Source organism: Sciurus vulgaris, assembly GCF_902686455.1.
Source record: "Sciurus vulgaris genome assembly, chromosome: 11".
Lineage (NCBI taxonomy): Eukaryota > Metazoa > Chordata > Mammalia > Rodentia > Sciuridae > Sciurus > Sciurus vulgaris.
In genome coordinates, this window is record NC_136472.1 from 7193385 (window position 1) to 7207575 (window position 14191).

Here is a 14191-nt window from a genome sequence, read left to right on the forward strand (position 1 = left end):
GTAGTGGGGATCAAACCCAGGGCCTTGTACATGCTAGGCAAATGCTCTAGCACTGAGCTATATCCCCACTCTCTAGAAAGTCTTAAGATTATGAAGTGCTGAAAGTAGGAAATTATTCTACAAAAGCTCTTGTTATGATAATCCTAAGACCTAATAAGACCTAAGATCCTTGACTTATAACCTGGCCACTATCTAATAAGCTATCTTGGGATCCTCAGTTCCCATAATCAGTACAGCAGCAGCAATTTGGTGGTTCTGGTTCCTTGGGCAGGTCGGCTGATTCTCATCCCATCAACTTTAAAGTTCCTGTCCAAGCCTCCTTGATGACCATTATGTACACCTTGGCCTCCTTCCTGAACCTTCCAACATATACTCTCACCTCTGAGGACAGTATGCCCTTGCTCCTTTGGTTCCATTGCCTGAAAAAGTGACTGTCAAAAAAAAAAAAAAATAACCATAAATAGCCTGATTACAGGTATTGGTGAGGTGCACCCCAAAAGGCCAAGTTCCATTTTAGTGGTAGAATCACAACATGGACAGCTGGGAGAGATCTTCAGGGTGGTCTTTTAATGTAACTACCCACTGGCCTCCCAACCCATTTTATAGACTAGCAAAACCAAGGCCAGGTAGATGAGATGACAACTAGTTAGGGTTGGTAGCAGGATTTTGCTTTACCTTGCAAATGTTTTCAAGTCCATTTAACACATGTTATTTCACTTTGCCAAAATCAAATCTGGAAAGTAGTTCAATTACATTTATTTATTTCAGTATGCATACCTTTTCAGAAAGAAGCAAAAATCCTAAAATTCAATTACTGAAAAGCCATCATGAAACTTAACCCCAGCTGGTTAGGGTGACTGGTGCTGAAGGCAGGAAGATATTGAGAACAAGGACAGCCCAGACAATTTAGTGAGACCCTTGGCTTAAAAAAAAACAACCCTCCCAAACACGCGCGTACACACACACACACACACACACACACACACACAAACACACACACCAAATCTTGGACCCAATAATTCACTGAAAGCATAGTTTTCAAATTGCCCTTACTTGGCAATTCCAGGCAGTCCCATATAGAAACGATCCCACCTCTTCAGGGGCAGATAGAACCTAATGGCTCTGAACAAAGCCGCCTGTTATTACCACTCCATCCCTGAGCCTAGTTTAGTTTTCTCGTCTGGAAGAACAGCATCTATTTCTCAGAGCTGGAGTGGGGGTGGAGTGTCACATGACATAAAGCACTTTTAGCACCCACCGCCAGCACCCACCCCATTCGTTTGTTATAACTCGGGTACATTTCTTCGTCTCCTAAGCAGAGAGCTGTTCCCCTTGGTTAATGACCTTAGACCCTGGACCACTCAGCCACTAATAAACTAAGGAGAAGCCCAGCCTGTGCCAGGCCTAGAAATGTCCACCCCCACCCCCACCCCCCTTAAGACAGTGACTAGGCCGAAATTCTGTTGGTTGATAAATGAGAGGAGCTGAGAAGCCGCTGCGATGACTGTTCCGAGAATCTGATTTGGGAGAAGGCGAATCTCCAGGAGCACCATGGCGATGCTTTGGGAAAGCGGGCCAGCCTACCTGCCGGAAGGAGGACTGGAGAGAGGGGGGATGGCAGAGAGAAACGCTTAAGGGAGATGGCCTGGAGGTGCCCAAAGAGGAACATTTGAAAAGGAAAACAGAGGCCGCATCTCGGGAAGACATCTCCGCGGTGAGTGACATTTAAAGGATTGCGCGTCCCGGGGATACGGATTTTGGAGCAAAGGCGAAGGACAAAGGTGGGATGTCCATACTAAGACCGAGCCGTGTAAGCTGTGGGGGGTACCCAGGCTGCCGAGGGCTGACGCGGGGCTGGCTGGCGAGGACCGGAAGGCGGGGGTTAAGGGGACACCCACACGGAAGGCGGTGGGGGTCGGGAGCCGGCCGCGGAGCCGCCACCGCGTTGGCCCCGGGGAAGGTCAACGACCCGGGGCGGGGAGCAGTGGGGAGAACCGAGAGGGGCCGCCGTTGCCATGGCGCCGGGCGGGGAGGGGGCGACTCCGGCCCCGCCCCGAGCCCCGCGGGGCCGCGGGCTCCAGATGGTCCCCGGCCTCCCGCGGGAGCCGGCGGCCTGCGGCAGGGGGAGGCTATTGTCCTCCTTCCGCGGCGCCGCAGTCCCGCCGCTCGCGCCCGCGCGCCGCCGCCACGCGCCCCGCCGCCGCCGCCGGTCCCGCGCGCCCCCCGCGCCGCTCGCGCCCCGTGACAGCGCCCGCCCGCTGTGCGCCCGCGGCCGGCAGCCACCGGCCGCCGCCCGCAACGGCCCCACGCGGCCGGGCTGCGGGCGCCGCGACGACCGGTGCGCCCCCGTCCGCCGCGCTCCCGCCCGCCCCGCCGGCGCTCCGCACCCAGGTAGGTGCCGGCGCCCTGGCCCGCTTTGTCCCGGCCGGCGGGGAGGCGCGCTTTGTGCAGCCGCGTGCGGGCGGCGGGGTCGGGGTTGGGGTCCGGGCCGGCCGGGGGGAGCCGGGGAGGAAGGATGCGGCGTCTGGTCCTCGCTCCCGCCCGGTGCCAGGGACAGGATGCACAGTGTCATGTGCCAGCAGCCAGGTACCAGTGTGAGGACGGTGGGGGTCGAGGCTGGGGGGCGCGCGGGCCTTTCAGGAGCCGATAAGAGTCTGGAAGAGTTGGGGCTTGACAGACGCGTTGATGGATCGGGGTCGGATGGGCTCGGCGCGTGTCTGACAGCGCCGTCTGTTCGCATCGCTGAGGCTCCGCAGGCTGACTCGCCGGCGCCGGTCCGGATGCCGGGGACGCGCTCGGCTGGCTCTGTCCGGCGTCTGCAGGCAGCCGGCTCCCTCCCTCGTTGGGGGCTCGCTCTGGAGCCTCGTGGGCTTCTCCTGGCCTCTTGAGTAGCCAACTCCATGTAAGCTTCCTCGCAGTGCGTACAAGGGGGGGTGGGGGGGCACGTTGGCGGTGGCGACCACCGTAGCACTGGCAAAGGCTGAACGAAGCCTTTTCAGTTGGAGCTGTGCGGAAGCGTTGTGTAAGGTGTCAGGGGCCGGGACATTTACAGGGTTGTGGAGTCCGGCTGGCACACAACTAACTACCCAGGGAGGTCTCCTGGCTGGGGCATTCTGCCTCCAGCCCCACTGCGCATAACCACCATCCACTCTGGCAGTGACTGACTTTGCCCCATTAACCTCATGACATTGCTCCTTGTCTGAGATTCAGGCTTGCCCCTGTTCTAACCTGCTACAGGCTGTCTCCGTGGGTTGTTTCTCGGCAGCTTCCCCCCCTGAGAGCAGCCACAACTCCAACACTGAAAGCTGGCAGATGCCGGCATGGTCAGGGTATCCACAAACCAGTTTCCCTTGAAGAAGAGGGCAGATTGAGTTCCAAATCTTATCTTAGCTGAAGATGTGAGGCAACCTCTTGGCACGTTCAGGATAGCAAAGAATTAGTGAAGGAAAAACTAAAATGGAGCTTTCTGCGTCCCATGGAGAAAATGATGTAAAGCCAGGATTGGGGAAGGGAGTGAAAGAGTCTGAATAGTTCTGGAGGATTCTACATGAGAATCAAAATCAGACCTTTCTTCAGTCCAGTTCCTAAATTCTTCAGAGCAGAGTCCTGACCTGGGAAATGGTTTGGGGTTTTGTTTTTCCTGCTTTCCTTTGCTTCTCTGCCCCGGGAACATCTTTCTGTTGCCTCCCTCAGAACCCTGGATTTCATTGTGACTTCTTTCTCCTTTTCTCTTTCTGCCAGTCTACCCTTCATACTTGGAAGTCCAACAAGATTTTTACTTTGCTAAAGTCTCCATCTCTTCTGATCTATTATTAATCCTGCTGTCATTTATTCCTCCCTGCCTTTCCCTGGCTGCTCCAGCCCTGTCCTCCTTCAGCATCTCTGTGATTAGCTGTGTCAGGGCATCTGCTCAGTGTCGTTAGCTCTGGAGCCCACTCCATCTCCCCTCTCATGGACTGGGGCTCAAGAGGGGAAGTTATAATTGAGTTTGACATGGGACAAAACCTGAACACACCTGAAAGCTAACTCTGGTCACACTCGCCCCTGAAGATGTGTCTGTCTTCTCTGTTCTCATAGCGCCTCTAACCAATTCCAGCTGTTTGTCATCTTAGGACAAGCGTGGCCTCAAAGTGTACTCTTTAGACCAGCAGCTTTAATATCACCTGGGAACAGGTGAGAAATGCAAATTCCCAGAACCCATGCCTGAACTGAAGCTTGGGGTGTGGTCACCATTAGGTAACTGAACCCTCCATTCTAGGTAGCTGTGATTCCCATGAGTTGTGAGTGTTGCTGGTCCTGACTCTGGAGCTCGCCCTGAAAGTACTCCTGCCAAGGAGCAGCTTTTGTGATCCCATTTTCATTCTTTCCTTGATCCTTTCTTCATCCTTAAGAAAGACATTAGTTGGATGGCCAAAAAATAAATTGTACTCAATTCACTCAATGTCTCTTTATTGAATACCTATTTTGCTGGACCCCCAAAACACAAAAAGGAGTTAAGACCCAGCCCTCAATGAGTTAAAAGTGGAGCCGGCAGAGACACACATAAACAACTAACGAATATAATGTGGTAAGTGCGGCCATAGCTGTATCTGAAATGCTGTGTGGAGTGCAGAGGTGGACCCATCACCTGTCTCTGAGAGAGGAAATGAATTAAGCAGGAGCAGGATATAGTGAGAGGAGGAGTTAGGGTACAAGACAGCTTCCAGCCTGGGGACAGGATTTCTGACTTTACACACCAGCTAAAACGGAGGAAAGCTGGAGGGAAGACAGCTGCCCTGGAGGACCCACATGACCCAGCTGAGCAGTCTGTAACCAGCAGTGCTTGGGTGTAAGTTCCGGCAGGACCCCAAGCTTGCATCTGGTGGAAGTTGACGTTCTGACACTAACAATATAAGCTACTTGGGCCCAGCTAGAGGTCAGTGGCTAAGAATAAGGGATTGGTCAAATTGTAATCTGGATTAGTTGCTGCACTGCCCTATTGCCAGAGTTCAGGAATCCTCTGAGACTAGGGTGTAGGGAGAGACAGGGGACCCGGTCATGAGGCCAGGGGGCTCGCCAGCAGCTACGAGCATGGAGTCTCAGGCCACAGGCAAGGAATGGTGTACTATGAATGGTGCCAATGAAAAGGAACCAGAGCAGGATCCGGGTAGGAGAAATTCAAACAGAAAACTATAGGAATCTGGAGATGGCAGCTGGGGACACCGACAGAGAACATATTGTCCAAAAGACTGGGAGGCTGCAGAGTTGCAATGCTCAGAGAACACAATTTTCAAGGCACAGAGATGGGGCCTCAGAGCCACAGTGATGAGCAGCATTCTCAGGAAGTCTCTGGGAATGAACTCCCTGGAGTTGCAGCGTAGTGACATTATGGGGATCTGTGACCCCCGTAGTGCTGTCTTGGCTCTTTATTTCATGGCATTCCCAGGAGTTCAGATTGCAAAGCACGAATGCCCCAAACTTGATTTGGTGAGAGCAGCACGTAAGTGACTGAACTTTGGCAGGAGGAGTTTCCAGTTCCACCTTCTCCCCCAAATGATGGGATTCCACAGAGATCTACACCAGCCAGGCCTCCCCTGGAAGGTCTGGATCCTATGCCCAGACCCTGGTAGATCCTTGGGAGAACCAAGTTGGGTCACCAAAAACACGCAAAAGCAGTGCACGTTTCGGTTCATGAGGCTTATGGAAGTCTCCGGAACACATTCATTTAGAGACAGCAAACACTTGGTTTCTTTCCTTAAGTGTCTGCTCTTGGGGAGTACAAAGACACAAGATAGCGGATTGAAAATCTCAGGGATCTTCAGGGGCCTGGAGGGTAATGTAAATGTGTAAACCATACTTGCACAGGAACTAATGGGAATGGTGGGGTCTGTGGAGGAGCTGGAACCAACACCACCTGAAAGAATCCAAAATCAGTTAATTTTAAGCCACTGTTGACCAAACAAAACACTCCTGGGGGCTGGCTTCAGTGAATTTGTGACTCCTGATAAGAGGGACAGGGGTTATATAAACTGACCCTCAGGGGTCTGCAGATGTCAGTGCTTTATGCGGAGGTCTATGCATGGTTCGAGGGCTGGAAGTGCCCTTCCCAGAGCTAAGTGTGACAGTGGCTGCTGGCTGGGAAACCCTAACCCGAAGGGCTGAAATGAGGACTGCTTTGCCATCCAGCAACTGAGAGTGTTAGGGGACTAGCTCAGGTCATGCCTGGCCCACAGTGCTCTTTGCTCAGGGTGATTCAACTCTGCCCTAGAATTTATTTTTATATAAATATTTACAGAGCAAATCCAGAAGGATCTACTGGGGAAAATAATTGGGCATGAGTCCTAGGCCTAGTAGAAATTAAGTTCCCTGTTCTGCTACAGGGAATAAAAAGTCCCAATTGAGGAACCTGAGACTCGAGCTCCCTTACACCTCAATGCTACTCCTAGGGAAATCCTCATGTTCAAGGAGAGGGGAGAGGTGGGCAACCCTGCCCTTTCAGCAGGTCAGGTTCAGCTTCATGGAACCAGTTAATCATAGATGCCAAGTTCTGCCTCTGTGTGCCCATGGGAACACACCGTCCTACTCACCCCCGTCTCATGACCCATTCCTTTTTCCTTCCCCAAATTCCCCAGATTCTCCTTACCTCCTTCCTCCCCAGAACCAGAGATGGCCAAGTTCACAGTCCTGGCCCAAGGAAGTAGAGCTCAGGATTAAAATGTCTTCGTACTCAAGAGGTTCTAGGAAAATGAGAAATGCAGAATTTGGGATTCTGTTAAAGTTACAGACCTCTGCCCCCACCCCCATTCCCTTGAATGACTGCTGAGTGCTGAGTTACACAAGAACTTTGGACAGTACTCATTTTTTAAAAAAATTCCCCAGCAACTAATTCGACGCTCATTTGTTAGTTTTGAGGACAAAATGTGTTTGCGTAAGTTAAGGTCATAAATAGTGCTGGCAAGCACATGTGATCCAGGTATCCCAGCCTGGGCCCTAAAGTGCTATGGTGGGTGCTGACAACCCACCACACTAACAGGCTCCAGGATGGTCAGAGAACGTGTAAATCTCTCCGTGATTAAGAGAAAGAATTTTGCTTCCAAAACTAGGTGGTGCCAGGCGTGGTGACGCATGCCTGTAATCCCAGCAACTTGGGAGGCTGAGACAGGAAGATCTCGAGTTCAAGGCTGGCTTTAGCAATTTAGCAAGACCCTCAGCCATTTAGTGAGACTCTGTCTCAATAAATAAAAAGGGCTAAGGATGTGACTTGGTGGTTAAGCACTCCTGGGTTCAGTCCCCAGTACCAAAACAAAACAAAACAAAACAAACAACCCTTTGTGCTCTTTTCAGCTATGTGACCTTGAACCAGCGGCTTACTTCTGGGGCAATGCTTCCTTGTTGATGAAATGGGGGCAGCCATGAACCCTGGCCCCATAGAAGGTTGTGATGGGGAGATGCCTGTAAACAGCAGGGACACATAGCACAGCTGACATTTATTGAGCACATATTAAGCATTCTCTGTAGCAAACAAAAGGAAACAAAGGAGAGCCAACTGTACTGTGTCCTCCTTTGAACTCCTGGGTGCTTGGTCCATCCTGGCCTATCAGTGCATCAGTCCGCCTAGTGTATCTGTGGTGGATGTAGTCAACCAGAGCAGATCTGGGTGTCTCCATCTTCAGTAGCCTGCAGGATGCGGAAGTGGGGAGTGGAAGAACTCCACTTTCACTCCTTACTGATCTTCTTGGGACTCAGGCCTGCTGTCTGGGTCACCCTGCTCTACACACTGCTAAACTCAGGGTCACTTTTAGCCTCCAGCTCTGCCCTGCCACCCTGGCCTGAGGCGCTTGAAGCCCTTCCTGTCTACCCTCTGCAGAGACTCAACACTGCTGCTTTCCTGCCTCGCTTCACATTCCTGTCCCTCATGGTGGCTTCCCCTCTCCCCCTGGGGACCGATTTTTCACAGACTAAAACATCCCACACCTGGCTTCAAGAACAGCAACAGCAGAGCTTGGGGAGGAAGCCAGAAGGACATGATGAGGGGAGGCCCCAGAGTCCTTGAGATGCCCCCCTCACCAGCCTTGTCTTCTTGCAGGAGCAGGAAGCCACCCACCACCATGAGCAGTACTCTGTCACCCACAGACTTCGACAGCTTGGAAATACAGGGCCAGTACAGTGACATCAACAACCGCTGGGACCTGCCTGACTCAGACTGGGACAATGACAGCAGCTCAGCTCGCCTCTTTGAGAGGTCTCGAATTAAGGCCCTGGCAGGTGAGGTCAGGGGAGGGCCACGGGAGGTGCTGAGGAGACTGCAGGAGGCTGGTCCCAGGCTGGGGGTGGAGAGTCCTTCACCCCTATGGGAAGACCTCACTTTCTAAGTTGCTGTGCTAAGTGGGAAACCCAGAATAACCCACCAGGTCCCTGGTCCCCAAATCCAGCCTCAATGCAATCCAGAGCTTGCCCCAGCGTCCCTCACCGCAGCAGAGCTGACCCCTGGACTTGCTCCGCTGACTAAACAGCTCCTGTGGCTGGTCCGGGCCCTGCGTCACATCCCTTCCTTCTCTGGCCCTCTTACTCTCACTGTCATTTCTGTCTCCACCCCCATATCCCTCGCCTGTCATTCTCTTCCTTGATTTCCACTGTCATTTCCCAAACCTGTTCTGCCTCCCGGCCCATCCTCCGCTCTGCACCCTCCCCACCTGTTCCTTCCACCTGCCGCCTGTTACTCCCATTATTTCTTCTACCTGTTTCCGGAAGCAGGTCCTCTCCTGCGGCAGTTCTTGCAGTCCAGTCCACAGCTGCCATTCTTCGGGGTTTGCTCTCCGCCCACCTTGGTCCCTGCCCTTCCCTGCGGCCAGGGCTCTCCCTTTCGCTGCTCTGAGCACAAACAAACTCGTTCAACGCGCCTCCCTGCGTTCACGGGGGAGGGGTTGTCATGGCAACGAGTGCGGCTGCCACCTGACACCACCAGCGGCTGGCGTGGGGCTGAGTCACCCACACACCCTTAGGCCACCCACCCAGTCTGGCTTCCCAATTCCATCCCACCCTCTTCATTGCCAATGACCTGTGGGTTGCCCAGCCCAGTCCAGTGTGAGAAGTCAGGGTGACTCCCACCTAGGAGGTGGTGCCCCAGTGGGTGGCTGCTGAGAAGAGACACTGAGACTGAGGTTCCCAAAACTGGCTGCATGCTTTACCCAGGCACTGTTGTCTCAGGCTCCCAAGCTCCTCCCTGGCGACAGCAAATCAGAATCTTTGGACATATGGGCTATAACTGAGGCTTTATAAAAAGGTCCCCAGATAGCTGGGCACAGTGACGCAGGCCTGCAATCCCAGCAACTCAGGAGGCTGAGGCAGGAGGATTGCAAGTTCGAGACCAGCCTCAGCAACTTAGTGAGGCCCAAAGCAACTTAGCCAGACCCTGTCTCAAAATAAAAAATAAAAAGGGCTGGGGATGTGGCACCACTGGGTTAAATCCCAAGTACCCCCACCAAAAAAAAAAAAAAAAAAAATCTCCCCACATAGTTCTTCTCAGCCAACCCAGCATCAGCCTAAGGACCCGGGTGTGGTGACCATTGCTTCTGAGGACCCTAGACCCTTTTCTCTTTTGGCTGGGTCTTTGGCTGGCTGTTGAAATAGTCATACCATTGCTTCTCTAGCTCAGAGAAAACAAAGTGTGCGATATGGAAAATGTCACCTCTTTGGGGGGAAAGTATACCTGGAACCCTGGAACGACTGTCATGAGATCTATGCACCCAGCATGTGCCACCCAGGATTCTTCCCATGTGTGTAATGATACACGCTTCCCGGGACCGTGTCTGTTCCGGGGGAGCGGGGTCTGTGTCTGTGCATGGGACACATGCCAACCTGTGTGGTCATGAGGTCTGGGTGCACAGGACATGTGCCACCCAGAACTCTAACCATGTCTGCCAACATTGTCCTAATAATGCCAAATAAATACTAAATGAACGGCAGTGAGGGAGGGGCAAGTGTAGACTGCAAGTGACAAAGCGTAGCCGGGAAGAGGTAGGAAGGAAATGTGGTGGACGGGCGCCAGTGGGGCATAACTGGGACTGGGATACTGGCTGAGAAGAGCCCTTGTGGGCAGGGAAGGCGCTGGAACCAGAGATGATGATAGCCGCCCAGGGGCGAGGACCACAGCAATACCTAGTCCCTGGGTGAGGCGACCAGAGCAAACGCCTAGCACAGCTCCCGGCTGGGCTTCCTCCAGGATCTCCTGGTTTCCAGGTTTCTGTTTCTGCGCTTTCCGAGCTGAGATCAAAGCCTGCGTCCTGGAGAGGGACCGCCCAGAGTCACCCAGAGGGGCCCTGCCTTGCTCTGGGGCCTCTCTCGCGGGTCTTCCCGCGTCTTGGGCAACCCCGGGCCTGACGGGCAGGTCTCCCGGCGCTGGCGGCTCCCTCCTCCGCCCCCGCGGGGCCTGGCCCTGCAGCAGCCCGGCTCCGCCTCCCGCCCCTCCCCCGCCACGGTCCGACCTGTTTGTCGGGAGCAGCCTGTGTCTCCTCTCGCCACAGCCAGGTGTGCCCCGCTCACTGTTCTCAGGAGCTCAGACATCCTGTAACTCCTTCTTCCCACTCCTTGAAACTCCCAGCATACTTGAATCCCCCACTTAGGACGGCAGCCTCTCGGGACCCCCGGCGCAGGCTCCAGGGGACCGACACTTGCCAACCTGCGGGGCGCAGAGGAGCATGGACTCTGGGCCTCGGGCTGTGTAGGGGCAGCGGGCAGCATGAGCGGGAACTCAGTGGGCAAGGTGCATGGGAACGGCCTGAACGGGGCCGAGGAGTTTTACTATGAGGCTGTGGAAGGGTCTCAGAACCCCGGGGGCCTCCTGCTCTCCCCGGCCGCCTTCATCAACCCTGCTCAGTATGCCAGCGTGTTGGAAGGACGCTTCAAACAGCTCCAAGGTGAGTCCCCGGGCAGAGGGGACCCCGTTGTGCGAGAGGGGACCTGGGGCTGGAGAAACAGCCAGGGCCCAGAACCTGGAGCAGACACTTTCTGTGACTCAGATGTTTGTGTTGGGAGACATCGTGACCAGTCTTAGAGGGAATCATTACAAGTGGCCAGAAAATCCAGAGATGTAGACTGATTGGGAAAGCTTTGGACCCACTGGGAAGGACCATGTGGGATCTCCCAGATGGGAGGTTGACCTTGAGGCGCCCTACTGAGTGCAAAGGTAGTGAAGAGGGAAGGAGCCCTAGGTCAATGTCAGCAACTGGGGAGGCCTCAGCAGGTTCTGGCAGCTGGCCTCCAGGGGTTTGGCCATGCTTCCCTAGTTCGGAAAGAGAGGGAGTGGGCCAGAGGCCCAGGATCTAGAGCGCATCTATTTCCCTGGACTTCTGAGTGGGCCCCTGAATGTGTGTGAGGGGGCGTGTGTGGAAACTGTGTGTGTCAAAGGAGAGGCAGGTAGATGTCTGAACAGGCATGTCCGTCCTGGCCCACACATTGAAGTGTATTTCTGGCAGTCACTGTTTCATGGTGCGAGTGTGTGTGTGTGTGTGTGTGTGTGTGTGTGTGTGTGTGTATCTAGGGATGCTGTGGGCATCTGTGACATTATACTTTGGTGTTTGGTGTTGCCTGTTTTCCTAGCTGTCACTGTTTCCATGTCTTCCCCTTTCATTCTACCTGTGTGCCAGAATGGCCTCACCCCACTGTGGCTGAGATCAGGGCAGTGCCCCCTGGATTCATTCAGTAACGGCTGCATGATCCGGACCATCCCCAGGTTAGGCAAAGCCTGTAGACCCTGAAAGGAGGCCCAGAGGCACCCTTGGTTCCCATAGTTGCTCTCGAGCATCCCACACGGTCATTAGGACCCCAGGTTTGGCGCAGGTACGGGGGGTTGGAGGTGAGAAAGGCAGGAATAGATATTTGGGTGTGTTGCTGTTTTGTGGGTGAGGTGCACAGGAATGTGAGATTAAGGGATGAGTCTTCAGTTTCTGAGATGCTGGTGCTGAGATGGGAACAAAGGTGACTTTTCACACCTGGCCACTTGGGCTGGGTCCTCACACTGGGCTCTTGGAGCGGAACTGGCAGGAATCAGTCACCAAAGCAGCTTCCCAGTGGCCTGAGCCTCTTCCTTCCCTTTACCATTTACAAAATGTTTAAATAAAAGTATTTCTTTTGGTGCTGGAAATTTAACACAGGGCTGCTTTACCACTGAGCTACATCCCTAGCCCTTTTTGTTTTTTATTTTGAGACAGGGTCTCAAAATTTGCTTCGGGCCTCACTAAGTTGCTGAGGCTGCTTTTGAACTTGTGATCGCCTGCCTCAGTCTCCTGAGCTACTGGGATTACAGATGCCCACCACCATGCCCGACTAATTCTCATTTTTCTGTGGAACCTGACAACATCCCCTTACCAGGAGCCATCCTGTGAGCCAAGCAGCAGGGTTTTTTCTATCTTTTTTGAGATTGGCACCTAACTTGGCCTGCCCACCTCCCTTGTTTTGGAGGGCTCTCCAACATGTAAGGTCTTGATTCTCTTCTTAGTCTTGGGATGTTGGTGTTCTGGGACTAGGTGCCCTGCAGCCAATGGATGACCCCACCCCAGAGGTAGAGTGGCCCATCCTTTCTGTACATGATCCAAGGACAGTGAGCTGAGGAGGAGGCCAGTGACCTCTCCAAGGGCAAGTCGTAATGACCCCTTGGAAGAGCTGCTGCTATAATTTCAGACCACGCCCTCTGCTTTGTGCCTCTACAGCAGCTCCTCACCAGGGAGCCATGTGTGCCAGGCACCCACTAGGTGTCTCATACCTACCTATTATCTCATTTAACCAACATGATGAGTGTTGAAATAGAAAGTTCATGTGCCCATTTTACAGGTGGGGAAGTAGATAGGTGGAGTAGCCTGCCTAGTGTCTTCCTACTGTTACATGAAGGAGCCCAAGCCCAGCCCCTGGACAATTTTTTTTCTCTTTCTCCTCAAAACCTGCTTTCTATCTCTCCTTTTTTTTTTTTTTTTTTTGTTCTTTACTTTGCTTATGAGCTCATTCCAAATTCTCTACTTCCCACCTCACTTCCTGCTCTGCCACCCCTCCCCCCGCCACAACTGGTATTTAGAAGCAGGCATACTGCACTCAAAGGACAGAAATGACCCCATGTTGCCACCACAGATGAGCGAGAAGCCGTGCAGAAGAAAACCTTCACCAAGTGGGTGAACTCGCACCTGGCCCGGGTGACGTGTCGGGTGGGAGACCTGTACAGCGACCTCCGGGATGGGCGCAACCTCCTGAGGCTCCTGGAGGTGCTTTCGGGAGAGACACTGGTAAGCTGCCATAACGGGAGGGGGAGCCTCAGCAACTCACCAAAGGGGCAAGCCACAGGAGGGGCCCCTGGAGGAAGAGCCACAGCGGGGCAGAGCACCGTGAGCCCCTCTGCCCAGAGGACGGCTTCATTCGGGGAGGTTTGCTGCGTAGAATTTGTAGGAGCCTTGCTGCGCAGACACAGGAACAGTGGCCCCATTGAAAACGTTTCTTTTCCCACCCACTCTGGGTGCAATTAATTCCCTTGGGAATCTTAATCTGCCCAAGCTTCATCTATTACCTCAGCTTCAGCTCCCTGACCTTTGCCCCGGCCCTGGGGCTGTCCCCTGTGTTCCTGAGGGAGGACATGGGAAGGTGTGCCAGCATGGCCCTGGGAAGGCTGGGGAGGAAGGAGGGGACCCACAATCCCATGCCCCCCCCACAGCCAAAGCCCACCAAGGGACGCATGAGGATCCACTGCCTGGAGAACGTGGACAAGGCTTTGCAGTTTCTGAAGGAGCAAAAGGTGCACTTGGAAAACATGGGCTCCCACGATATCGTGGACGGGAACCACCGCCTGACCCTCGGGCTGGTCTGGACCATCATCCTTCGGTTCCAGGTACTCTTACAGGTGTTTCTCAGTGGGCAGGCCAAGCACCTGTTCTGCACCTCACACGCTTACCGCTCGTCTGTGATGAGATACGTTCAAAAATGAAGTGTCCAGAACCTGGCCCAGCCCTTGGCCACCGCAGCCACATCTGTGTGCCAGATCAGGGGACTAGCCTCGTTGCACAGGGGAGAGACCAGTTGATAGTGGCCCAACTCCTGTGGCAAGTTCCCTGGAGCCTGCCGTGTGTGCTGGTCATGTGCATTGGGACCCCAGGTTGGTCCCCAAGGGATTGGGAGCTTCTAAACTGGTCCTTCACTGCAGAGTTTGAAAGTTTGAGAACCACAGGACAGGTCT

General features: G+C 53.9%; 1 protein-coding gene and 1 long non-coding RNA gene across 6 annotated transcripts in view; one reads left to right on the forward strand and one right to left on the reverse strand.

Moving 5' to 3' along the window:
- Positions 1-21: 21 nt before the first annotated feature.
- SPTBN2 (spectrin beta, non-erythrocytic 2) overlaps positions 22-14191 on the forward strand; it is a 38936-nt gene continuing 24766 nt past the window's right edge. The window contains exons 1-4 of one of the 3 annotated variants that reach the window (XM_079105364.1): positions 22-1714; positions 8066-8244; positions 13099-13250; positions 13673-13846. In XM_079105364.1, coding sequence (XP_078961490.1) covers positions 8088-8244; positions 13099-13250; positions 13673-13846 — 483 coding nt within the window. In that variant the 5' untranslated portion in view covers positions 22-1714; positions 8066-8087. Of the gene's footprint in view, positions 1715-2265; positions 2392-8065; positions 8245-10512; positions 10896-13098; positions 13251-13672; positions 13847-14191 lie in introns of those variants that run through there. The other 2 variants (XM_079105365.1, XM_079105363.1) reach the window with 2 other exon arrangements.
- Positions 2593-10354, reverse strand: LOC306640792. 3 transcript variants are annotated; one of them, XR_013757908.1, is made up of 3 exons: positions 10138-10354; positions 8718-8850; positions 2593-7656 (listed from the first exon to the last, which is right to left on the reverse strand). It is a non-coding gene; the product is annotated as an uncharacterized lncRNA (long non-coding RNA). The 3 variants fall into 3 exon arrangements; XR_013757909.1 differs by having other exon boundaries at positions 2593-5805; positions 6623-7656; positions 8718-10354; XR_013757910.1 differs by having other exon boundaries at positions 2593-7431; positions 7532-7656; positions 8718-10318.